The sequence below is a fragment of the Acomys minous genome (genome assembly GCF_964271855.1).
Source record: "Acomys minous genome assembly, chromosome: 12".
NCBI lineage: Eukaryota > Metazoa > Chordata > Mammalia > Rodentia > Muridae > Acomys > Acomys minous.
The window spans coordinates 17,939,787-17,964,955 of record NC_140493.1 but is presented as its reverse complement, the minus strand read 5'-3'; the positions used below and the strand labels follow the sequence as shown (position 1 = coordinate 17,964,955).

Sequence of the window (25,169 nt, the reverse complement as noted above, 5' to 3'; positions counted from 1 at the left end):
TTTGATCTCCAAAGGAGTTGGGACCCATAGGTTGAGACACACTGCTCTAGAGGATCAGAACTGATAGGAAAAATATATTTATATATTATATATTATATGTGTACTCTAACGTCAGTGAAGGAATGGACTTGCCAGTCAGAGTGAGGGCAAGCAGGCCAAGAGAGCAAGCCTCCTTCCATGTCCTTTTATTCATTGAGAGAAAAAAAAATCCCTTAGGACTGTACCCACCGTTGGGTTTTAAGTCAATTTCAGTTGTAGTCAAGTTGACAACCAAAAATAGCCACCACACCAGGTGTTCAGAGACTGGCACGCCAGGATGTGCCGCAAACAAGCACGTTGCTAGGGTGCCCCACCCACTCCTTGGAAGAGCCCTGAGCCAGTCGGACCCGAATTCCTGCTGCATGAGTCTCTAGGAGGCTTGTGCTGGCTGAAGTGCTCACTGCACAAGCCCACCCCCCACCCCACCCCCACATACAAACACTGCCCAGGCAGCTTCATTGTTTTTCCACTGAGCTCACAGGTGTGTCCTGGTGCCTGCCTTGTATCTGTTAGTACTAAGTCAGCATGGGGCAGGGCCTCAGGTCAGCAGGGGTGGGGGAGGGTGGGGGTGGGGTGCTCTCAGGCTGGTTCCATGGGTTCCCTGGGCCAACCTCCCTCCGCAGACCAGCATGTGGGTTTCTCTCACCCATGCAGTTGGAAGGCAGATGCGTGTCACAGATGACATGCCCTGCTACCTGATCAGAGGCTCCAGCACACGGAGAAAGCATGCAAGAAACCCATGTACTGCTGTCATGGGCGGAAGGGGGACGACACCAGGCCCTGCCTATTTGGCTATTGACTCTGAGCCCTCATTCACTCCTTTGTGTTGGGGGGCAGGACATAGGGAGCCCACATGAAACATCTGCTGGCAGTTTTTATTTTTGTAATGTTGAGTCAGGTGTGATGGCACTTGCCTTTAATCCCAGTGCTTGGGAGACATGGATCTCTGAATTCAAAGCCAGCCTGGTCTACATAGGGCCAGTTCCAAGCCAGCTCAACTTACATGAGAAACAACATCCCAAAACAACAATAAAATGACACTAAAAACATTTATTCAACTGAAGTGACCCCAGTAACTGACCCTGGTTGGTAAGGCCTCTATTCCAGTTCCAGGGCTCTTGGCCTTTTTCTATGCTAGCTCCCAAAGGCTTCTGGGAAAATAAACAGCGCCACACCCTTCTATGGAGAGGATGAAGTTATGGTCTTTAAAAACTTGACATGTAGGAATGTGTGTTCATCTTTTGCTGTTGTTTTCAAGACGGGTTTCTCTGTGTAGCCTTGGCTGTCCTAGACTCGCTTTGTAGACCAGGCTGGCCTTGAACTCCGAGATCTGCCTGCCTCTGCCTCCTGAGTGCTGGGATTACAGGTGTGCACCTCACACCCAGCGTGTTCATCTTTCTTCACATGGATGGCCGGTCGTTTGAGATGTCAGTGAGCCCTGGGGACACAATGGGGTAGGTTCTCCCCTTGCTAGCCAAGCCCTTGGCTTTGTCCCCATCACTAGACTTCGCTGATGCCAAGATACCGCTGCTTAAAGCTGAAGACATGGGTCAGTGGGTAGCCTTTGCTTAGGATGCACAAGGCCCTGGGTGCCATGATACGGTGACTCACATCTAACCCAGCACTCAAAATGAAGATCAGAGTTCAAAGTCATCCTTAGCTAGATAGTGAGTCTGAGGCCAGCCTGGACTGCATGGATGCTGTCTCTTTGTTTTGTTTTGTTGTTTTGAGATAAGAGTCTCACTAGCCCAGGCTGGCTTCCAACTCACTCACAGGCTGCCTCTACCTCTTGAGTGCTAGGATCAAATGTGTGTACCACCATCCCCCACTGAATCTCTGTCTTTAAAACAAAAACAAAAAGCCATAAAGTCATCAGACTCCTGGGCTTATCTCCTGCTGCTGAGAGGCAGAGGTGACCCAGGTCACAAGCCTCAGCATGGCTAATGGAAATCTGAGGTGCTTTTGTGGCCTCACACGGGGCCCTGGTTAGTGTTAACTGTGAGAACTGTGCTTCCTGCTTGCCTTTCTCTCACACCCATAAGACCTAGGACCCAGCAGAGAGGCTTGTCACCTGGATTCCTCTGTCCCCACCCTGTCCCAAGTCCAGGCACCATATTTTCTGTGGCTCCTGCACCCAACTGTCAGGCATCTGGCCCAAATTTTACAGAGGGATTAGGGCACAGAGCTTCTTTGTCCCCAGTTCTGCAGTGCTCCCTAGTGCCCTTGGGATAAGAGCCCCAGTTCTGCAGTGCCCCCCAGTGCCCTTGGGATAAGAGCCCCACTTCTGCAGTGCCCTCCCCCCCCAGTGCCCTTGGGAGAAAAGCCGCTTTGGTGGCTTGGTAGTGAAGGTCATTCCATTCAGAGAGGTGTGCTGGCCTCCCCACCAGGCCTCTCATGGCACAGGATTGTACCCCCTCGGTGCTCTTTCCAACAGTCTGTCTACCTGGCTAAAGCCTCAGCTCTTAGAGTTCCCAGGTTCCCCTGCGCCTGCCCCACAGCAAGGGAGAGGGAAAAACTGGGCCCCTCCCTAACTCTCAAAACCTTTGACACTTCTCCCAGGGACCTGGCTGCCTGCTTCCTGCAGCTCCAGGGCTCTTCCTGCTGCTGGAAGCCTCCTGTCCTATCTCCAATGACACTAGAACATTGGCTGAAGTCTCAGCACCCTTCATACATGCCGTCTCTCACACACATCCCCACTCACATGTTCATATACACGTGCAAATACATGATCCTACACACACGTACATGCTTGTATACTCAGTTCACGTTCATAACCTGTCTGTACACACAGCCCCAGAAAGGGTGGCCTCCTGGTCCTCCCCCTGGCACAGAGGTAGGTACAGAGAGGGTCTGTGACTCCTCAGCTCCCCCCATTTTCTCAGAGCACCCCTCCCCCCGCTATTGCTTCTGGGCACCAATATCTGATCACAGATTCAGGAAAGCGCTGCTCCAGGCTCTGCCTATGTTTGTCAGGCCCTGGACTTCAGGCAGCTTGGAAGCCACAAAAGGGACAGAGAGTGGGGCACTGGGTCAACAAGTATTCATTTTTTCCTATCTATCCATCCATCCATCTATCTAGGTTTTTTGTTTGTTTTGTTTTTTGAGACAGGGTTTCTCTGTGTAGCTTTGGCTGTCCTGGAACTTGCTCTGTAGGCCAGGCTGGTCTCGAACTCACAGCGATCCGCCTGCCTCTGCCTCCCGAGTGCTGGGACTAAAGGCGTGCGCCACCACTGCCCTGATCGTTCTTCTATTTCCTACAGACCACAGGCTGCAAGCACCAAGGGGTCACTAATGGAGTATAATAAGGCCTTAGCTATGACCAAGTGGTGAAGGAAGGAGGGTGAGAGGGAAAGAGAGAAGACTGAAGGAGGAGAGCGTGTTTGTGGTGCCATAACCTCACCCTCACGTGGCATGACCTGCCACATACGGTTGGTGTGGGTCTCTCAGTGACCTTGCCTACTCCTTTCTGAGAGACATTTGTTTGAGGAGAGAGAGGGAGACAGACAGACAGACACAGCAGAGACCCCACGAGATAGAAGTGCACATAGCAGCAGTAGCCTCTCTCAGGTCTCTCTGTGTAACCCAGGTTAGACCATCACACACAGCTAACACTGTGAATATATTTAGCACTGCTAAGCTACACTCTGGATTGACAACGTTCCCCAGACTGAACACATACTCCTGTTTTCCTACCTCAGTCTCCAGAGAGCGGTGATATGCACATATGCTACCGTGACCTGCTCTGAACTGTATGCTTTAAAATGGTCATGTGGGCTGGAGAGATGGCTCAGAGGTTAAGAACACTGTCTGTTCTTCCAAAGGCCCTGAGTTCAATTCCCAGCAACCACATGGTAGCTCACAACTATCTATGTCTTCTGGCCTGCAGACAAACATGCAGGCAGAATACTGTACAAATAATAAATGTTTAAAATGGTCATGTTAGCAATGTCAGCACATACACACACACTCCCCGTCTCCATACACAGGCTTGTGATGGTAAGTTTTAATGATATATATTCTATCACATTTATTTATTTATTTATTTATTTATAGACAGGGTCTCATTATACATCCCCTGCTGGTTTCAAACAGACTGTGTAGACCAGGTCCTGACCTCCAGCTCACAAAGATCCACCTGCTTCCCGTATGCTGAGGTTAATGGCCTGGGCCACTATGCCTGACCTGTCATACAGTTTAGTGGTTTGAATGAGAGCGGCACCCAGAAGCTCATATATTTGAAAATGTGTCCTCAGTTGGTGGAATAGTTTGGAAGGATTAGGGAGTGTGGCCTTGTTGGGGGGAGGTGTGTCACTGGGGGTGGGCTTCCAGGTTTCAAAAGCCCACACAAGGGCCAGACTGGCTTTCTGCCTCCTGCCTGGAGAGCAGGATGTAAGCCCTTAGCTACTGTTCCAGCACCACACCTGTCTGCCTTCCTCCAAGCTCCGCGCCATGATGTCTGTGTACTAACCCTCTGAAACTGTAAGCCTGCCTTCAGTGGGATGCTTCCTTCTCTAAGTTGCCGTGGTCATGGGGTCTCATCACAGCAACAGAACAGCAATGAAACAAACAGTTTTTAAATAAATGACATTTTTTGTAAGTGCTGGAAGTGGCTCCTAATCATCTGCAACTCCAGGTGCATCTGCAACTCCACCCTCTCCTGACCTCCATAGGCACCAGGCATACAAGTGGCGCAGACAAAACACACACATAAATAAGTCTAATAAAATAAAGAGACCGGAAGTTCATACAATTGACTAAAGCTCAGGGTTGGCCTTGAAGACATGTCAGAGGGCAAAACTCAGCAATTCTTCGTCTCCTCCCATAGGGAACATGGAATGTGACCTTCGCAAGCCTGGGTGCTAAAGACTAAGAGAAGAGGCACATATTCCAGCAGGGGACCTTGGTCCCTGAGCTCCACAAGTATGCACTGGCCAATTGGTGATGCCTTGAGGGCATAGGGTCCTGGGTAGAGGAGCCTACACAGATAGTCAGACACATCCACTGACCATAAGCCTCCAAAAGTCCTTTGTTCATCCTAGCTTGATGCCTGGCTTGATGGCCAAAGCTGTGTTATACCCAGGACTCATTACAATCAAATCGAATCCAGGCAGCACAGCACAGATGGAGGAAGACAGAGACCTGTGGACCACTATGCCACCCACAGACCCGTCCTCGGGTGGGTCATAGACTCCTGCTTGCCAGCACGCCACACGGCACAGATGGAGGATGCTCTCCAGGGGCCTGCCAGCTGCTTGGCCAGCCTGCATCGGGAGCTGCCACAGTGTGTGAGCGTGTGGTGGTCAGATGGGAGAGAGAGAGAAGTGGAGCAGTGAGCATTATGAGGAGAGATGGAGCTGGAGACTCAAGGGTGAGGAGGAGTAGCCTGTTGTGAGTGGCCATCCCCTCCACCAGGGTGAGGTCCCAGGGGCTGTGTCTGAATCTGTGGCTACACAGCAGCAGGTGTGGATGTCCATGGCTCATATTACTGGTAACTAGAGAACTTGGGAATGTCCCTGGTGGGACAGCTGCCAGGGACCATGTGGATGTCCAGGGGTTGTGCATAACTGGCCCCGCCCCTCGCGGGATGCTTTGGAAAGCTGACTCCACCTTTCTTTGGCAGCAGTGCCTGGGAGAGCAGGCCCTGCACCTCACCCCAGCAGCATGGTAGGCAGAGCTGGGCCTGGTGGCAGGGGTGTGGGTGAGATGGCCCCTAGGGAATGAATGTGGGAGAGCTGACCTTGCCACTAATATGCTGTGACACAGAGGTGATACGCACCGCCCCTGCCCTCCCCCCCAGCCCCTCACCACCTCTGGCTGTCAGGAAAGCTGCCCATAGGGTCATGAGCTCCCCTGTCCTTCACCAGCTGCAGTGTTCAGGAGAGCAGGCCCTACACCTCATCTGGACAGCATAGCAGAGCTGACCCTGATGGTGAGGGCCATAGGTGAGTCAAGGGCCACAGCACAGAACAGATGGCTCCCCCACTTATCTGGCATGAGGTGGTGTGAGGGAAGGAAGTGACACCCTCACCTGCATTAGCCAAGAGAGCTGACCTTACGGTCCTAAGAGAGGGAGAGTTAACCCTGCCCTCTCACTGGCTGTAGCACTGGGGAGAGTGGGTCCTGTACCTCACCTATGCAATACAGTGGAGCTGGCCCTAATAACAAAGGCACCAATGAGCCAGCCCCAAGGGAATGAGAGCAGGAGAGCTGGCCCAGTCCCTCACAGGCTGCAGCACATGAGAGAGTGGGCAGCACAGTGGAGCTGGCTCTGGAAGTGTAGATGCAGATGAGCTGCCCCTAAGGGCATGAGAGCAGGAGAGCTGCCCCTGCCTCCTCCTGATGGTGGCATTGGGTGCTGGAGAGCTCACCCTGCTGATGCGGAGAAGGGAGAGCTGGCAGGCTGACCAGCTCAGCTCTCAACCGGGCCCAGATCCAGGGCTCCGAATTGGCCCACTCCAAAATCTGTATCATCCGTGGATGGTTAGGATGCATGAAAGGGCCAGTTCTGCTGTTCCGAAGCTTCAGGATTTCCATGACACAGGGCAACAATGAGATAACTGGGAGGAGTTCCTGGTAAGGAACCAACATTGGTGGTATCACAGAAGCCAGAGACCTTGAACCAGCCCAATGACTCATTGCAATGTCCATTTGCAAGTGGAGATGTGTGGACAAAAGGGTGTTCTATAGGATACACTGTTACCTACTACAGCTTCCATGAGGAGATGTTTTGTATGATTTGGCTTTGTTGTGGTGGTTGGTTGGTTGGTTTGGGCGTTTTGTTTTGTGAGAAGGTGGCAAGAGTGAAGGATGGATGTGAGGGGATGGAGATGAGTGAGACTGCGGTGCATGGTGTGACACAAAGAATCAATAAAAAATTGGTTTTGTTTTTAGTGTATTGGTTTTTTGTTGTTTTGGTTTTTGTTTGTTTAGTTGTTTGGTTGGTTGGTTTTTGGTTTTTCGAAACAGGGGTTCTCTGGGTAGCCTTGACTATCCTAGACTCACTTCGTAGACCAGGCTGGCCTCAAACTCACAGCGATCTGCCTGCCTCTGCCTCCCGAGTGCTGGGATTAAAGGCGTGCGCCACCACACCAGCCTTTGTTTTTGTTTTGTTTTTTTTTAATGTAAAGTATCAGCCTGTCATGGTGGGTGGTACATACATATAATCCCAGCACTCAGGGAGGCAGACCAGCAGATCTCTGTGAGCTCGAGGCCAGCCTAGTCTACAAAGTGAGTCCAGGCCAGCCAAGGAGGCTACACAGAGAAACCCTGTCTCGAAAAACTAAAAACAGAAAACAAGAAGACAAAAACAAAAACAAAACAAAACAAAAAAGAATCTCTGGGACTCTCCTCCTCAGCCTGTGTTTGGTGGGGATGAGGGCAAATGGGGATACAGATCAGGGAGGGAGGGCTCTTACTGTTGATGAAGCAATGCTGGTTGCCTGATGGGAGGAGCTTTCCAAGTTGTCAGGAGTCGGGAGCCCACACTCAAGCTTAGTTTCCAGTGTCTAAAACCACTCCACACAGCAGAACGGGCTGAAGGGCAAAGCAGTGACTATTGCAGCAACCCACAGGAGACTCCACCTCACAGGAGACTCCACCCACAGGAGACTCCACCCACAGGAGACTCCACCTCATAGGAAACTCTACCCCACAGGAGACTCCACCCCATGGCAAACTCCACCTCACAGGAGACTCCACCCCAAGTAACACCCACTCAATAGGGAGTCTACCTTACAGGAGACATATGTTGCACTGAGCCAAAAATCAACAGCCACAGCAGTCATACTGTGCATATGATCCCAGGTCCTTAACCTGCAGCCACTGTGCACACATCCCCGCGTCCTCAGTGCAGGGGTCTCACTGCATGCACCATGGCCAGCGCAGTAAGAGTCTGTGAGAGGCAAGAAGGCAGTTTGGTTCAGATCAACTCAGTAGCCACTGTTGGTTCAAACTTTGAGAGTCTAACCTTGAGTAGTTTATTTTAGGCATATTTAAGCCCAGCACCATCTGATGGAGTTTTCTCGTGATAATTAACTCAATCTCGGGTGCACAACAAAGCTTTAGATAAGCCTACCTAGAAACTCTATGTAGACTTCAAGTGATATCTTCCATAAAGATAGGCCCCTCCACATTAACTGAGAAGACAGACTCAAGAGATGGGAGGGCGGGTGGGGGTGGGGGAAGAAAGCCTGGCCACACAATAGTGCAAAGGTCACCAGGCTGTTAACCAGGTCTGAGTTCGGGTCCGAGTTAGCTCCCTCACTCACTGTGGTGGGGCCTGTCACTCTCTCCATTCCCTGATGGCAAAGGAGCCTGGGTTAACTATAAGTTAGGATACTTTCCATCCATGAGGATGTCAACTTGACACAAGCTAGTGTCCTCTGGGTAGAGAGAACCTCATTAGAAAACACCCCCATTAGATTGAACTATAGGCAAGCCTGTGGGACATTTTCTTGCTTGATGATTATGGTGCGAGGGCCTGGAGGACTGTGGGTGGTGCCATCTATGGACAGGTGGTCCCGGGTGCCGTAAGAAAGCAAACTGAGCAAGCTATGAGGAACAAGCTAGTAAGCAGCTTTCTCTGTGATCTCCTGCGTCGGCCCCTGCCTCTGGGTTCCTACCTTGAGTTCCTGCTCTGACCTCCCTGATGGGCTTGTGATCAAGATATGTGAGCCGAAATAACCCCTTTGGTCATGGTGTTTGTCCCAGCAACAGAAACCTAAGTAAGACAGAGGTCTCTGAGGTGGGAATTCGTTGATAACACAGGCGGGCGTTTGAAGAGCTGGGGTGCCAGCCTAGGACACCAGTGGCCACGCCTCCATCCAACAAGTAAGAACTGAAGTTCCTGAGAAGACGCTGCACCTGCAAGGCGCAGTCTCTGGAGAGAGGTTGGAATGTTGCGGATCTATTCGCTAGTGGTATCTCTAACCTCTTGGTAAGCTATTCATTGCCCTCTTCTGTGTCCTTAGGACTATCGGGCGAAACCTTGGACTGTGTTAACAGACCCTTTTCCTCCCCTGGACCCAAAAGCAAACAATGTCATCAGACAGCCTCTGAAGTCGCAGCAATGATTACCCACCCGCCTTTGGGGAGCTCGCCTACCTGATGCTCCCACCATTGTGTGTGAAAGTGGCTTTTGTGGGGTTTTTATCCCCAGTCAGCAGGGCGTCCAGAGCAGGGGCCCCTCAGCTAAGAATGTAAAGGGTTTCCACACTGGGCCATAGGGTCCCATAGAACACCGTAGAAAAACGCACCAGGGTTCCTCCGTGTGACATAAGCACTGCCTCTGCTCTGAAACAGGAGCCCTGCATCACCTCTGCACTGGGCTACCGGCAGAAAGCAGGCCAGTAACTGGTGGGTTACAGTGGCCTGGTCAGCAGAGAGGCTGCAGGACACCCACATTCCTTTCTGGCTGCCCGTCCCCATGCGTCAGCAGCACGGAAATGCAGGTTTCCTGGAAGATCTGCAGTTCCTGCAGCTGGCTGGTTGAGCCACTGGGGGGTGGGGTGGGGTGGGGACACAAACAGGAAATCAGCTGGGGGGAGGTGGGGGGGAACACAAACAGGAAATCAGCTGGTGGCTGGATCGTTCTTCCTGCTGTCTCCTGCACTCCAACCAGGCACATGCTCATTAACTTAGAAGTTACCGCTTGGGAAAGAAGGGGGCCTCCGACTTCATAAACATCTGTAAGAGTAAATTTAATAAAGTCAGTAGAAAGACCACTCAGTGGTAGCTCTTTATTCCCTATTATCGTCCTTCGTTTTTTATTGCACAGCCTTTGAAATGCAAAGTAATTGTTACTGAAGCAGCCGGGAAAGACGACCTTTTGCTGATAACTGCAGAAGAAAGAACTAGAAGGGTGCCTGGTGTGCAGTTCCTCTTGGGTCCTCTGCCCTTTTACGTCAACCCATGCAGTCACTCTAGATTGGTGTGTGTGTGTGTGTGTGTGTGTGTGCGTGTGCGTGTGCGTGTGCGTGTGCGTGTGTCTTGGTAGACAACCTGACTGCATCTGGAATTAACTACAACCTGGGCACACCTGTAACCGATTTTTTAAAATTAATTTTTATTTTATATTTATTGGTGATTTGCCTGCATGTATGTCTGTGTGAGGGTGTCAGAAACCCAGGGAACTGGAGTTACAGACAGGTGTGAGCTGCCATGTGGGTGCTGGGAATTGAACCCAGGTCCTTTTTTTAAAAAAGATTTTATTATTATACACCTGCAGGCCAGAAGAGAGCATCAGATCACATGATAGATGGTTGTGAGCTACCATGCAGTTGCTGGGAATTGAACTCAGGACCTCTGGAAGAACAGTCGGTGCTCTTAACCTCTTAGCCATCTCTCCAGCCCCTGAACCCCAGTCCTCTGGATGAGCAGCCAGTGCTACTAACTACTGGGCCATCTCTCCAGCCCTGGGGATTTTTTTTTAATTAAATCATTGAAGTGGGAAGACCCACTTTTAATACAGATCTTTTGAGGTATGAGAATCTACCTTTAACCTGGGCCACAACTCCTGATAGCATCATATACAAAGGACGTGGAAGAAGGAAGATTGCTCTCTCTGCCTCTTTGCTCTTGCTGGCACGTTTATTCCTTTGCTGGCATTAGAGCTTCTTTGGGATCCCAGCGTGCACTGAAGACCAGCTGAAACATTCAGCCTCATGGGCTGGACAACTACTGGACTACTAGACCATCTGTTGATAGACAGACAGCCATGGTTAGACTAACCGGCCCACAGCCTGTGAGCCATTCTAAATACATACGTTCTGTTCCTCTAGAGAACCCTAACTAGTACAGTGTAGCTTAGACTCAGCTGAACCGAGGCCTCCTCTGGGGTAATTTTTTTTTTTCTATACTGCTAGCATTGTCAAATGTCAACAATTTGGGAACTTGGATAAAAAACTGGAGCAATAGTAGCATTGCTTTCTCGGTATGCCCTCTTCTGACCTCCATGGGCACTGCATGCATGTGGTACACAGATATACATGAAAGCAAAGCACCCATACACACACCAGGTTCAATCTCTAGTGCTGACAGGAAAAGATGCTTCCCCATCAAGACGCTATGAATTGGGTTGGAGAGATGGCTCAGAGAGTAAGAGCACTGACTGCTGCTCCAGAGGTCCTGAGTTCAATTCCCAACAACCACATGGTGCCTTACAACCATCTATAATGAGATCTGGTGCCCTCTTCTGGTCTGCAGGTGTGCATGCAGACAGAACACATGTATACATAGTAAATAAATAAATAAATCTTAAAAAAAAAAAGATGCTATGAATCAAGTGGCATAGAAAACTCAAGCTCAAGCCAGGAGTGGTGGTGCACATCTTTAATCCCAGCAGTTGGGAGGCAGAGGCAGGTGGATCTCTGAGTTAAAGACCAGCTTGGTCTACAAAGTAGGTCCAGGACCGTCTCTCAGGATGGGGAATGGGGGGATGGGAGGAAAACTCAAGTTCGAACAATCATATATGCTATATGCTTTTGGTGTATGTAGCTAAAGTAAGAAAGGCCTCGGGGCAGGTTTGATCCAGGGAACATGCAATGTTAACCACAGACTCAAGCCCTTGCCAACTCCACTTCATCCTAAGCCTAGATCCCAGTGTAGTGGACCCCACCAGAGGGCTCGTGATGTGGGTTCAGAACACACCGCCCCAAACACAGCACTTGGGAAAACTAGTGCCGGAAGGAGCTATCGTAGTTTGAGGGGTTAAGATCTAACCTAGGGGCGTGGTTGTGAGGGTGCTTCCAGAGAGGTTTGACTGAGGAGGGAGCCCCCAACATTGAATGTGGGTGTCACAGTCCTATGGGCTGGGGTCCCAAAGGGAAGAAAGCAAGGAACAGAAGAGATAGCTCTGCCAATAGACAAGCTTCCTGCTCTTATAGTGGATCTGAGTTTGATTCCCAGCACCAAGGTTGGGTGGTCCATGGTGGCTGTAACTCCAGCTTCCAGGGATCCATCGACTTCTTCTGGCTTCTGAGGGTACCTGCGCGTGCACGCACACACACACACACACACACACACACACACACACACACACACAAAGAGGTGAGGCGAGCACCAGCATATCTCTCTTTGCTGCTGATCTGCTTTTTCCTCAAACTCTGAACCAAAATGAATGCTTTTTTCCTTAAGCTGTTTCTGTCACAGATATTTTGCCAGGGCAACAAGATGAGGAAACAATACAAAGCTTTCATCCCTCCCTTTCCTTCCTCTCCTGACCAGGTCACAAGAACTGATGAGAGGTGCCTCATTACACCCTGAGGAAGAGATGTGGGGACACAAAGGAGGGGTTGTGACCATCCCCCAGTTCATTACCGTTAGTTAGGCCATGACCCTTTGCCCTCCTGTCATGTTCCTCCCTGACTGCTCCCCTTCCTCAGAGCCTGGTGTGAAAGTACTCAAAGCACCTGTTTTCTCTGGGCCTTCCTTTCCTTGTGAAGTTCCCTGTGTCCTGTAAAACTTGCATGAGAGGAGACTGGAAAGATGGCCCAGTGGTTAAGAACGTTGGCTGCTCATGCAGAACGATCTAGATCCTGTCCCTAGCATCTACATGGCGGCTCACAGCCCTCTGTAACTCCACTTCCAGGGCATCTGATGCCCTCTTCTGACCTCCATGGGCACTGCATGCATGTGGTACACAGATATACATGAAAGCAAAGCACCCATACACACAAAACGGAAATAAATTGAACAATATTACTAGTATCTTACATGAAGCCAACCACTTAGGAGGCAGAGGCAGTTCAAGGCCAGCCTGGTCTATAGAGACAGTTCCAGGACAGTCAGGATTACACAGTGAAACTCTGTCTTGAAAAATCAAAAAATAAAACAACAAAAAAACCTTACCTGAAATAATCTTGCAGGGTTGTTAAGCTGTCTTCTGTGTTGTTTGTTTGTTTTGTTTGTTTTTCCCTTTCCCTCTTCTCGAGACAGTGTCTCTCTGTGTAGCCTTGGACTCACTGTGAGTGTCTTGGACTCACTTTGTAGACCAGGCTGGTCTCGAACTCACAGAGATCCACTTGCCTCTGCCTTCCCAGTGCTGGGATTAAAGGTGTGTGCCACCATGCCCCACAAGCTGTCTTCTGTTATAGGATTTTCTACTATGGGCTCAGCAAAAGAGAGGAAGGATGTTTTGACTCTCACTAGCACTGGCAGTGAGCCAAGCCTCTCCGACTAGGGTGGGACAGCAGATGTAGCAAACCATATTTTCCCTTGTCCTCCCTCCACCAAGGTCCAACAGATCCACTGGAGGAGCCTACCCTCCCGGGTGGCCTGTGATGCTTGGCTGAGGCCCAGTTAGTTATTGCCAGAAGCTCTACTGATAATCCCCTGAAGCCGCAACACCCTCAAGAGGTGGGTGGTGTCAATAGAGCTGTGTCTTAGCTGCTCTACAAACTTTCCCCAGGACCATGTCCACCTCCGTCTATGCTAGGCAGCTTGAGCAGTGGAGGAGAATCTTGGTGTGAGAGTCTGGCCTTGTGTGGGGACAGACCCGGCCTGTGAGGTCAGGAGCCAGGGGATCGTTAACTTGACCCACTGGGAAGTGATGGGACCATTGAAGGAGCTATCAGGGACTGAGAGTGGGCCACACATAGTATGTAAGAAGCACTTAAGGGTTTGGATGCCCCACCATTGGAAGAATGAGATGAGGAGGCGTTGGAGAGCTTGTGTGGCCTTCCAGAGACTGGGTATCTGACAGACAGCTAGGAGCCCAAGCTTGGGGCTGGGGTGCGAGCTGGGGGTTATCAGCAAGTGGACAGCCAGCCGATGCAGGAGATGAAGTGTAGGTGGAAAAAGGTTCAGGCCATGCATGACGTCAGGAAGCAGAGGAAGTGACAGCCTGGAGGCAGAAGTATGCGTTCTGGTAAGGTCACCTTCCTGCCTCCACCTCTAGTCTGCTTTTCCTAGGACATCAAGGCCTCCCTGGTGCCTGGAGGCACGTCACAGGGGTGTAGGAGTGGTTCTGAGTCTCCAGCCCTGGCTTCCTGCTGCGACGATGGAGGGCCAGAGACTCAGAAGGGCCGGGACAGCGACGCAAAGAGGCCAGAGAGAGACTTCGGAGAGTCCCTTACCTGTACCTGCAGCCCGAGTCAGGCCTGGGAGTGCGGGTCTGGCCCTCGCTGACGCCTGGGAGTTGCGGGCCTCGCTGTTGCCGGCTAAAGTTTCCTAACTCAGCACAGATCTCCCCGTCTCACCAGGCACATACCGAATGCGGGTAAATATGCGGGCTGGCAGCGGGTGTGGAGGTGACACAGGGCTAGTGTCCCTCAGGTCCAGTGTTTGTCAGCTCCCTCCAGTCTAGAGCCAGAATCACCTGCCCTGCTCCCACCCACCGCTCCAAGCTGTGAGCTATTGGACGTTAGGCGGGGCCAGCAGGGGAGGGGCCTGCCAGTAAGCGAGCCAGGTGAGCGGCTGGAGTTGCCGAGGCCAGGTGAGGTGCTCAGTGATCCGGTGAGTTCCCCTGGGGGACCTGCTTGGGGGTGGGGGGGAGAGGATTGGCTCCTACACCTTTGGCCCCCGGCCTCTTCCCACCCCCCACCCCCCACCTCTGCCCTCTGTGTCCTCTGTCCTCCTTCCGACATGGACTGGGTCCTCTTTGGGGTCAGCACCTACCACTGGCCTCTCGCGCACTAAACCTGAGCTCATCATAGTGGCATCATTCTCGCTTCACCAGTGGAAACACTGGGGCCCGGACGGGTGCTAAGGATGCACTTGGAGCCTGAGACTGGGGTCTGTCCAGTCGCCTTGTCACTCGAGGTGCAACTCCCAGGATTTATAGGCCGCGGGTCTCGGAAGTCCCCACTTAGGCTGGGCGGGCAGCCACGGGCTTCTTTCGCTTTCCCAAACCTGGCAAAGGCTTCCTGAGAATTCGAGAATTCTTAGGAAGGAGGTGCCGCCAGTGTGACTGGCAGCCCGGGGCCCCCGGCTGGGGAAACTGCGGAGGCCATTAGGGGGGAGGGGTGGAATTCTTTCCTTCTTTTGGCTGGCCTAGGGGAAAGGGTCTGGAGGTCCCAGGCGGCAGACAGGTTCTGCTCAGGGGCTAGCAGGTTCTAGTGCGCGCGCTGTCAGGGAGAGTCAGGGCGAACTTGAGTCCAGGTGAGAGAACTTAGTTCGACTTAACAGTTTGGAAAGTGGCCAGCCCTGGTTGACTTCTGTGGTTTCAGGATCTGTTTGTGAGTTCCTTGTGGAATGTCCCGCCGAACCCTTCCTCGAGTCAGCGCTTGGGTGGGGGAGGGGGCAGTCTGACCCCAGCTGCTCCCGGAGGTGGGATCAGCCTCCTTTCCTGCCTGTTCCCAGATCTCAGGATCCCAGAATCAGCTAGCTCTCCTTGATGGAAGCCTGGGGATATGGAGACTTTCCTGGAGGAGGCTGCAATTGAGCAGGAAGATGGGTAGGAGATAAGCAGGTGGGGTGTGGCTCTTAAACTGCTGGGTGGTCCAGGAGAGGTTGAGATGGGCGTGCCCCAGCTATGTGCTTGGATCGGCTCACAGTAAAGACCTGTGTACTGTTGGGGGCTTCCCTGGCTAATACCCCTGTGATGCCCTGGTATTTAAGAGGGCAGGTTTTGGGTACCCTGTCAACGATTGGCTTAGAGGTGGCCTCGGCTAAAGGGGACGTAACAGGGCTAGGAATGTACCTAAGTTAGTAGAATCCCTGCCTGGGTTCGTTTCCCTGAGACACCTAACCCAGATGTGTGGAGGCTATAATCCCAGGAGTTATCAAAGTGAGGACAGAAAGCCATCCTCGAGCCAGGCATCAGGCATGGTGGCTCACGCTTTAACCCCAGTACTCAGGGAGGTGGGTCACTGTCAGTTCAAGGCCAGCCTGGTCTACAAAGTGAAGCCAGGAAAGCCAAGGCTACCCAGAGAAACCCTGGCCTAAAAAAAAAAAATCCATCTTTGGTCATCATATAGTGAGTCTGAAGCCAGGCTGGATGTGTGAGACCCAGTCTCTAATAATAATTAAAATACAAATAAGATAATCAAGAGCTGTCACCTAGCGGTACCTGACCTTAAACTCTTCTTTTTCTAAAAAAAGATTTATTTATTATTTATACAGTATTCTGCCCACATGTGTGCCTGCCCACCACAAGAAGACACCAGATCTCATTATAGATGGTTGTGAGCCACCACGTGGGTGCTGGGAATTGAACTCAAGACCTTCGGAAGAGCAGACGGGGCTCTTAACCTCTGAGCCATCTCTCCAGCCTGACCTTGGACTCTTACCACACTAGAAATGCATTGCATCCCATTCCCCGAGCCTCCCTCTTCTCACTGATAGGGAAATTGAGGCACTGGTCACATGACACAGATAAAACTTAAGGGAATTTTAGGAGGACTTGATTATTTTGTTTTGTTTGGAGATGGGTCTCACTAATTACCAGGCTGGCTTTAAACTCAACATCCTTCCTCCTCAACCTTCCAGATGCTGGCATTACAAAAATGGAGTCGGGCATGATGGTGCACACCTGTAATCCCAGCACTCGGGAGGCAGAGGCAGGTGGATCACTGTGAGTTCGAGGCCAGCCTGGTCTACAAAGCGAGTCCAGGACAGCCAAGGCTACACAGAGAAACCCTGTCTCGAAAAACCAAAACCAAAACACACACACACACACACACACACACACAAAACAAACAAACAAAAAATGAACCACTGCACCTAGCCTAATTTGTGGATTTTGAGCCAGCCACTTTCCTTGTATAGCCTCCACATCTGCAAAGTGTTCTGCTGGCCCATCTATTGTTCCTCCCCAGCCTGACCCTCCCTAGCAGAGGTCAAATCATCCCTGCAAGCTCTCCAACCAGCCTCCTGAGATGGTAGTGGCCCTGCCCCATTCTACAGATGAGGAAACTTAGGCAGGGCTGCCATAGGTCCGAGTGCTGGTAAACGGAAAGCCAGGCTTGACATCTGCCTTTGTGGGAGCAGGCTGGTGAAAGCTGCAGATCTTGGAAGCCCTCCAGCAGCTGTGTGCCCTCCCAGATGCCTGCGATGAGAGAGGCAGACATACTCACTTCCATACTTTCACCCTCAATAGTGGGAGAAGGTTCCCATGGACCTCACCTCATGCAAACTCAAGATCCGTGGCTTCCACTTAAAGGGGGGGAATTTCAGGCCTAGGCAGTGTGCAACAGGGTTGAAGTTTAGTTAAAAGTAGAAAGAAAGAAAAGAAAACCAACACACAAGGGGAGGCTTTGCAATGAAGAGTCGAGGTTTATTAAAAGGACTTCCAAGGGCTGGAGAGGTGGCACAGCCTTTAACAGCACTTACTGCTCTTGCAGAGGACCTGAAGCCGGCACCCAAATAGTGCCTCATGACCACCTATCGCTCTAGTTACAGGGGATCCAACACCCTCCTCTGATCTCAATGGGCATGTGCAGGCAAAACACCCACACATGTAAAATAAGATAAATAAATCTAAAACTAGTATAAGGACTTTTTCAAAAGGAGGAAAAAGGTTTTATTTTGAATTGTATGTGGGGTGTGTGTGTGTGTGTGTGTGTGTGTGCACATGAGTGCAGGTTCCTGTAGTGACCATAAGAAGGTGTCAGATCCCTGGAGCTGGGGTTCAAATGGTTGTGAGCTACCTAGTGTGGGTGTTGGGAACTGCACTTGAGTCTTGCGCAAGAGCAGTGTTCTTAACCGCTAAGCCATCTCTCCAGGCCCTAAATGACTTTTGCTGTTTTGAAACAGGGTCTCTCTATGTATCCCTGACTGTCCTGGAACTTTCTATGTAAGTTAGGCTGGCCTCGAACTCACCAGAGATCCTCCTGGTTTTTTGCTTTCTGAATGTTGGGATTGAAGTCATGTGCCACCAAGACTGTCCTCTAAAAGACATTTAAAAAAAAAATATTTTTATTTAATTTAAGTGCATTGGTGTGAGGGTGTCAGATCTTGGAGTTACAGACAGTTGTTACCTGCCATGTGGGTGCTGGGAATTGAACCCGGGTCCTTTCGAAGAGCAGGCAGTGCTCTTAACTACTGAACCATCTCTCCAGCCCCTAAAAGACATTTTTTTAACATAAGGAAGGAAGAAAGGAATAACGCAAGGAAAGAATTACGATACATCCAGGCACGGGTTTCTCAAGAGAGAGGCAATACATAGCTTGGCATTAGCTATATACACCATTTTAGTGGCTTTCAAGTTACATCTCAGAAGGTCTCTAAGAATCTCTCTTCTTTCGCCCTTTGCTAGGTAAAATTATGGGGTGGCTGTGGAGGAGGCCTTATATTCTGATAAGGTTAAATCAAGAACCACTAAGGTTGTGCAAGGGTATGGGGGATGTGTATCACTGTCAACAGGGTTTCTGGTGAAAGTCCTAGAAAATCTCAAGACTTTGGGATGAAGAAAGACCTTGAGCAGGTGGCAAGTGTGCCAGAATTCCGCTTCTCATCCGGGGAGAAGCTTCGAGCCGGCTCACGGGTGAGAGGTCTTTTCCTTTTTCATGCCTTCGTAATTTTCCATGCCTCTATCTCATGTCACAGACGTTAGGCTGGGAGATAGAAATGAGAAGACTTTCATCTTTCATGCTGACTCTTTAACATCCCCCCACTATTTGGTTAAATGTGATGCTTTCGGAAGATGCCCCACGTGTATCCAGAGGCTTCTTGGGTGGCGGCTGTGGGTGGGGACAGGTTTCGGTCTGGGCTACTGTTTGGAACTTCCGGCAGCCCATTCTGTCCAGGTTTTTTTTTTTTTTTTTTTTTTGGTTCCTGTAAGCAGGCTTGGGGGACTGGCTCTCCCTAAGTCATGTCTTGGGGTCCCCATCTTCTCATCTCTCTCACGGGCCTCATAAGGCAATTGAAGCTTGGAGGATAATGTGTGTTTTGTGTTCAGTGGCAGCTGTGCAGTGGTTCACAGCTGGGAATGGGGCCCCATACACTAGTCACAAGCTGTGTGACGTTGAGTCCATTGCTTGGTTTCCTTACCTGTGAAGTTATGGAGAGGTCAAACGGAGTTGATTTATGCAGAGTGCCTCAAGCAGGCCACACACATGAGAGATCATGTTTGTTAGCAACCCTCTCTCTGTGGCCTTTGGGAGCAAGCCTGGGTGTTGAGTGAATTTGTGTGTTGCTGACACTTCCCTGCTGAAGGCCAGCCAGCTCCAACTTGGAATCAAGAAAATGACCTTTCAGTTGGAAAGGGCAGGAGCCAGAGATTCTCAGAAGGAACTGGTCAGGCAGGTCTGGGTTCTGGAGACTTCAAAAGCTACCCTTGGCCTTCCTCCACTGGCCTTAAAATTAAACTCTACACTGTCAATGCTGAATGGACAGGCTATCTGGGCTAGGGTTTGCCTGGCTTGTGATCTGTAGTAAACAGAAACCCTAGGGTCCCAGGATAGATTCTGAGTCAGAGTCTCGGTCTCCCTGAGGTCCCTGCACTGTGCCATCAAGTTCTCAACATAGGCAGGTGTGTGTGTGTGTGTGTGTGTGTGTGTGTGTGTGTGTGTGTATGTGTGTGTGTGTGTATTGTAGTACCTTGTATTTTTCATAGTAGATTTTATTTATTTCTTCATCGTTAATCGTTAAAAAGATTAGTTTAGCCAGTCAGTGGTGGCACATGCCTTTACTCCCAGCACTTGCGAGGCAGAGGCAGGCAGATCTCTGTGTATCAACCTGGTCTACAGATCGGGTTCCAGGGCAGCCTGCACAGAGAAGCTCTGTCTCAAAAAAAAAAAAAAGTTCTCTCTCTCTCTCTCTCTCTCTCTCTCTCTCTCTCTCTCTCTCTCTCGTGTGTGTGTGTGTGTGTATGTGTGTGTGTGCATGTGGGAACATTCTCACAAATGCCGGGCATCTATTAGTCAGTTTGCTCAGAGAGCTGGAGGTCCAGGCAGTCATGAGCCACCTGCTGTGGGTACTGGGACCCCAGCTCAGGTCCTCTAAAAGACTTGGAGCTCCCAGCCATCTGGGCATCTCTCCTGTGCGTCTGCGTGTGGGTATGTGCACATGAGTGCAGTTGTCCAGTGAGGCCAGAGGGGTTTTGGATCCCCTGGAGTTGGGGTCACAGATGGCTGGGAACTACTCTGGGAAGTGACCTTCAGTCCTCTAGAAGAGCAGTAAGCGTTCCTAACTTTTATCTTTCACTTAATTTGTTTCTTCACTTTATATCCTGACTGTAGTGTTCCTAACTCTTGATGAACCATCTCTCTAGCCCCTATTTATCTGGTAAAGATTTAGTTATTTTTATTTGATGTGTATGATGAGTGTTTTGCCTCCATGTATGTCTGTGTACCATGTGTGTGCAGTGCCAGAAGAGGTGTCAGATGCTCCAGAACTAGAGTTATGGATGGTTCTTAACTCCTGTTAGGAAGCAGGGGAAGGTGAGAGCAGGATTATCAGGTCCCTGGGATCTCACTTGAGTTCCCAAGGAGCTGACTTGAGTCCAGACTGTACGATGAGTTGTATTTCAGCCAGTGATGATGGTTGGAGTTGGTTATGGATCCCTTGCCTCGGGTAGGGCCGTGTGTTCTAGTTTACGAGAGGACAGTATGTACAAAGGCTCCGGGGCAGCCACAGCATGGTGTTTGAAGAACGCCTGAGGCCCATTCGGCTATAGCAAAGGGAATGGGGTGAAAGTGGTCCATCTTGTTTTCTGGAGGGCAGCACTTGAGCGGGGGATGGGGCCTTCAGGAAGCCCTTGATGAGAAGAAAGTTGAAACAGGAAGCATTGGGAAGCATTGGATGGTAAAGTCTGATCTTGGTGGGATTGATGGGGGTGGGGGACATTCTGGTGGGTTTTTATTTTTAACTCAACACCTAGGATTACCTGGGAAGAGGGACCCTTAACTGAGGAATCATCCAGATGAGACTGATGATTGACAGTGGGAGGGTCTAGCCCACTGGGCAGCACATCCCTAGGCGGGTGGGCCTGGGCTGTCTAACAAAACTGAGCGTGAAGGGGCTGGAGAGATGGCTCAGTGGTTAAGAGCACCACCTGCTCTTCCAAAGGTCCTGAATTCAATTCCCAGCAACCACATGGTGGCTCACAACCATCTATAATGTGATCTGATACCCTCTTCTGCAGATAAAGCACTCATATACAATAAATAAATAAATTAAAAAAAAAACTGAGCGCGAGCTAGTGAGCAAACCAGTAAGCAGCATTCCTCCTCGGTTCTCAGTTCAGTTCCTGCTTGCACTTTCCTGCCCTGATTTCCCTCAGTGTTGAACCTTGACCTGGAAGTTGTAAGATGAAATAAGCCCTTTCCTCTTCATAGTTGCTTCTGGTCAGAGTGTTTTATCACAGCAACAGAAAAACAAACTAAAAACAGGGATGTTTGGGCCTGAGATTGGGCCTTGAGGGTGGGATCCTAGGCTTCAGCATCCTTAGGAAGAAGACCAGGGACCCAGCCCAGCACTGAACATGGGTGGTGGAAGCTGTGACAGAGGTACCAGTGATGCCCAAATGGTGATGGGAGGGGCCCCAGACTGTGAGAGTGGGGCTAGACAAGGAGGGATCTGGAACTTCAGGCTCCTGTCAGTCAGTCAGCCACGTGGACTTTACCACTGCCACGCCCACCCCACCCCGTGTTTCACCTGGATCTGGATCCTAGTGGCTCCCTATCTCTCCACCTAGACAAGTAAGTAGTCCCAGCACCAGGGACCTCGTGGTGTTGGTTGTAAGGTGGGGCTGAGACAAAAAGATGGATCCTGCTGTGATGTCGGAGGCAGATGTAGCCAGAGCATGCCTCTCTGTTTCTGAGCCTTAGAGGGTTAGGCATGGTAGTATGGGGCCCCTCTCCTGAATTCGGAGAGAGTCTGGAGGCGTGCACATCTCCTGAGCTCTTTATCTGTGTGCCCCACCCCCACAACAGGCTGTGCTACTTAAGATAAACCCAGCACTAATTTGCCCAAAGTAAGTAGGTACTCGTTTGTAGCTACAACATTAAGATAATTGCTATAAGGGTCTGCTTGTGTAATATGCAAACACATTTTGACAGCAACAAACCATTTTGCTATGAATGATGAATAGCAAAGTCTTGGGTGGCTTTGGAATCTGTTTTGCATAGCGTGCCTGCTGCTGGATCGCCTGTTCTGGTCTCAGGCTCTGGTGAAAACCCAAAGCTCTCCCAGTCTCACAGATGTCGGAGGCTCCCCCAGGGATAACTCCCTTCATGGGGGAGACTCTGGACCCGCTGAACTGCAAAGAGAGCAGCAAGTGGAGGCAGTGGACACAGGCAGGGGGTGGACACAGCAGAGCCACAACAGGCTGGGGACAGGGTTGAGGTTCAGATACATTTGAGCAGGACAAAGGGTCTGCTTGCAGTGTGACCTGTCACTCTGGCATTTATGAGGGCCCTTGACAATGCTGGCCTTGCACAGGGTATGTGGGGGGAGGGGGGCTTGGGCCCTTATGAAACTTAACTCCACCTATAGAGAACCAGAGAGTCACTTTCTGGTCATCTCTAGTGGGGAGCTGTGATGTGGGCACACTGCTAAGAGGGTTTGACACTCCTGGGGGGAAAGGGAGAATTTTCCAGAGTGAGGAAGTGCTCGCAGCCAGGGCTGAGACAGGACTTTTTGTTTGTTTTGTTTTTATTTTTGGAGACAGGGTCTCTCTGTGTAGCCTTGCCTGTCCTGGACTCACTTTGTAGACCAGGCTAGCCTCGAACACAGCAATCCGCCACCATGCTCGGCTTGAGACAGGACTTTTAAACATGTGTTTTGGCGAGTGCGGACTGGGGAGATGGCTCACTGAGTAAGAGTGCTTGTGGTAAAAGCATGACGATCTGAGTTCAGGTCTCCAGCACGCAGGTAAAAAGCTGTGTGTGGCTGTGCCCCTGTTACCCTAGCCCTGGGGATCGGGGCAGAGACAGGAGGATTTCCTGGCCTTGCTATCTGCCATTCTAGCTTTGGGTTCAATGAGAGACCTTGTTCCTAGGGAATAAGGCAGAGCCTGACAGGAGAGCTGATGTCTTCCCCTGGACTCCATGTTTGCATGTATGTGCAACTGTATTCACACACACATACATACTATATGCCATGTAGTTACATGAGAGCCATGTAACTCAGTGGAAGAGCAATTGTCTAGCATATGGTTGTCCTGGGTATATGTGTTTGGGGGGGGGGAACGGTGTATTAACAGCATTATTGAGTTCTTTCAGCTACAGCTGAGTTTATATTAATAAGGTGACTAAAGTGGCCCCAACTTAGCTTCAGAATGGGGGATCCAACCTGTCCTGGAGGGTTGAGCCACTCCTAGGGTCTTTACTGATTAGATAGCACCCTCCTCCATTAAAGGGGGTTATGTGCTTTACCCGAAGCTACCTGACTTAGATGTCAACATCACCCACAAATATCTTCACAGCAGAGACTCGTGTTTGAGCAAAACCTGGGCACTGGAGGCCCAACCAGTTGATATGCGTGAAAGGGACCCTGTCTCGGATCTGTGCTAAGCCTCACATTGGACCAGAGTCACTCCTCAGGAACTAGTGTCTGTTAGCATCACTGGTGGCTCCCGGGCCTGGAAAAGTCAGCCAGCCACATGGCACCTGGTCGGGGCATGATACGGGAAGGAGATCCTCAGAACTTCCTAGGCCTCTCAGAGGCAGTATGGTCCAGCTTCCTTCCTTCTTGGGTCTGTCCAGGCTGTCTACTCTGTGAAGCGTGTCCCCACTGCTCACAGCATCAAGAGCCAGGTGGTGCTGAGAGCCTCCCTTTAATTCCCACTCACTGGCTGCAGTGGGAAGAGGGCACCTGGAGCTCCCTGGCTTCCTGCACAGTGGTGCAGCAGGGCTGACTGTGCAAACTTCGGAACAGCACATCTGGGCTGTGCGAAAGGATGAAGACTTCATGCTTGTAAAGGGAAAAGGACCCCGGTGTTGGTTGGCTAAAGCAGAGGACGGGAGGAAAATGAAGCCATCACTGATGCAGAGGCGGTGCCTGTGGGCTCTGCATAGCTACTTGGCCCTGTGGATGGTGTGAGGCCTGGCTTCTCAGCCATTACTGGTTCCGGTCCAGCTGCCTCAGATGTGTGTCCATGGGTTGTGGGCTCTGAGGGCCGAGTTCCTTTACTAGGCTTTGTGGTAGGTTTTCCCTGCAAGATGTGGGCTCAGGGTCATCCCGCACTGGCCAGGCCTCCAGGTGAGCTGCTTTCCAGCATGGATACTTTTGAATTTGAGGAATGCTGGAGAGAAGGATGCCAGCCAGGGAAGCAAACCCGATCCTGAGTATGCATCTGGGGCCTGGGCCAGTGGCTCCCCAGCTCAGAGGCCCAGCATCTAGAGTTAGGTGACGTGGAAAAATACGAGTTGCAGGCCTGGGAAGACTGAGCGTGGGGTGCCACGGGTCAAGTCTCTTGTGTAAAGTATAGGAGGGCTGAGGTGGCCCAGCGATCCACACTGGTGGTGTAGGAAGAAATGTCACAGGCTAGGACGGGAGGGTAGGTGGCCCAGAATTTCAGGTGCTTTGGTCAGGGTTTGCATGTCTGTCTGTCTGTCTGTTGTAGGTGTGAGGTATGAAAAAGGGGTTCATGGGACACACAGCACCCCTCCCTGGTTGTCTCCTCAGGGCTTTATACCCTTGGCTCTCTCCTGGGACCTTTGCCCTCTCTGTTCCTCCCCCACCCTGGACTCCTTTCTTTCGGGATCTCCTGCCAGCATTGCCCTGGCAGCCCCAGGGACTTGGCAGAAGTTTAGCAACCGCCTTGCCTGTCTGACCACCCAGATAGAGGCAAAGCTCCAAGCCTGGCGGGGAGCGGGGTGCACACAGCAGCATGGCGGTGGCAGAGTCCTGCCTGTCTTAGGGTACAAATGGCTGAGGGCTTGTGGGAAGGAAGGGGAGCAGTACGGGGAGGGGGTAAGGGTGTGTGGCAGCTGGACACAGATTCTAGAAATGCCACTGTTGACATGAGAGAAGCTGCAGCAATCCCTCCGAATGACCTAGTTTCCTGTTTAGAGGTAGCCAGCTTACAACCCCCGCAGGGGGGCATCAGCAGGGAGAGCTCAGTACCACCATCTCACCTGGTGGAGAGATGCACCAGGAGAGATGCACTTGCAGAAGCACAAAGCCAAGAAGTCTGGGGCTTTCTGTCCCTGGGTCCTGACCTGTGAGTGACCTTGGGCTAGTGTCTGCACTGAAGCTGGTGCAGAGCTCTGGTAAACAAAGAGATTGGTTCTCCCCAGGGCACAGTG

General features: G+C 51.0%; 1 protein-coding gene and 1 long non-coding RNA gene across 5 annotated transcripts in view; one reads left to right on the top strand and one right to left on the bottom strand.

Moving 5' to 3' along the window:
• Window positions 1-9,175: 9,175 nt before the first annotated feature.
• Window positions 9,176-14,204, bottom strand: LOC311579346. Its single transcript, XR_014773127.1, has 3 exons — window positions 14,112-14,204; window positions 10,532-10,733; window positions 9,176-9,723 (listed from the first exon to the last, which is right to left on the bottom strand). It is a non-coding gene; the product is annotated as an uncharacterized lncRNA (long non-coding RNA).
• Window positions 13,320-25,169, top strand: part of ARHGAP8 (Rho GTPase activating protein 8) — a 47,965-nt gene continuing 36,115 nt past the window's right edge. Inside the window, exons 1-2 of one of the 4 annotated variants that reach the window (XM_084749778.1) lie at window positions 13,320-14,141; window positions 14,174-14,254. In XM_084749778.1, coding sequence (XP_084605904.1) covers window positions 14,249-14,254 — 6 coding nt within the window. In that variant the 5' untranslated portion in view covers window positions 13,320-14,141; window positions 14,174-14,248. Of the gene's footprint in view, window positions 14,142-14,173; window positions 14,255-14,402; window positions 14,491-15,323; window positions 15,446-25,169 lie in introns of those variants that run through there. The other 3 variants (XM_084749779.1, XM_084749780.1, XM_084749781.1) reach the window with 3 other exon arrangements.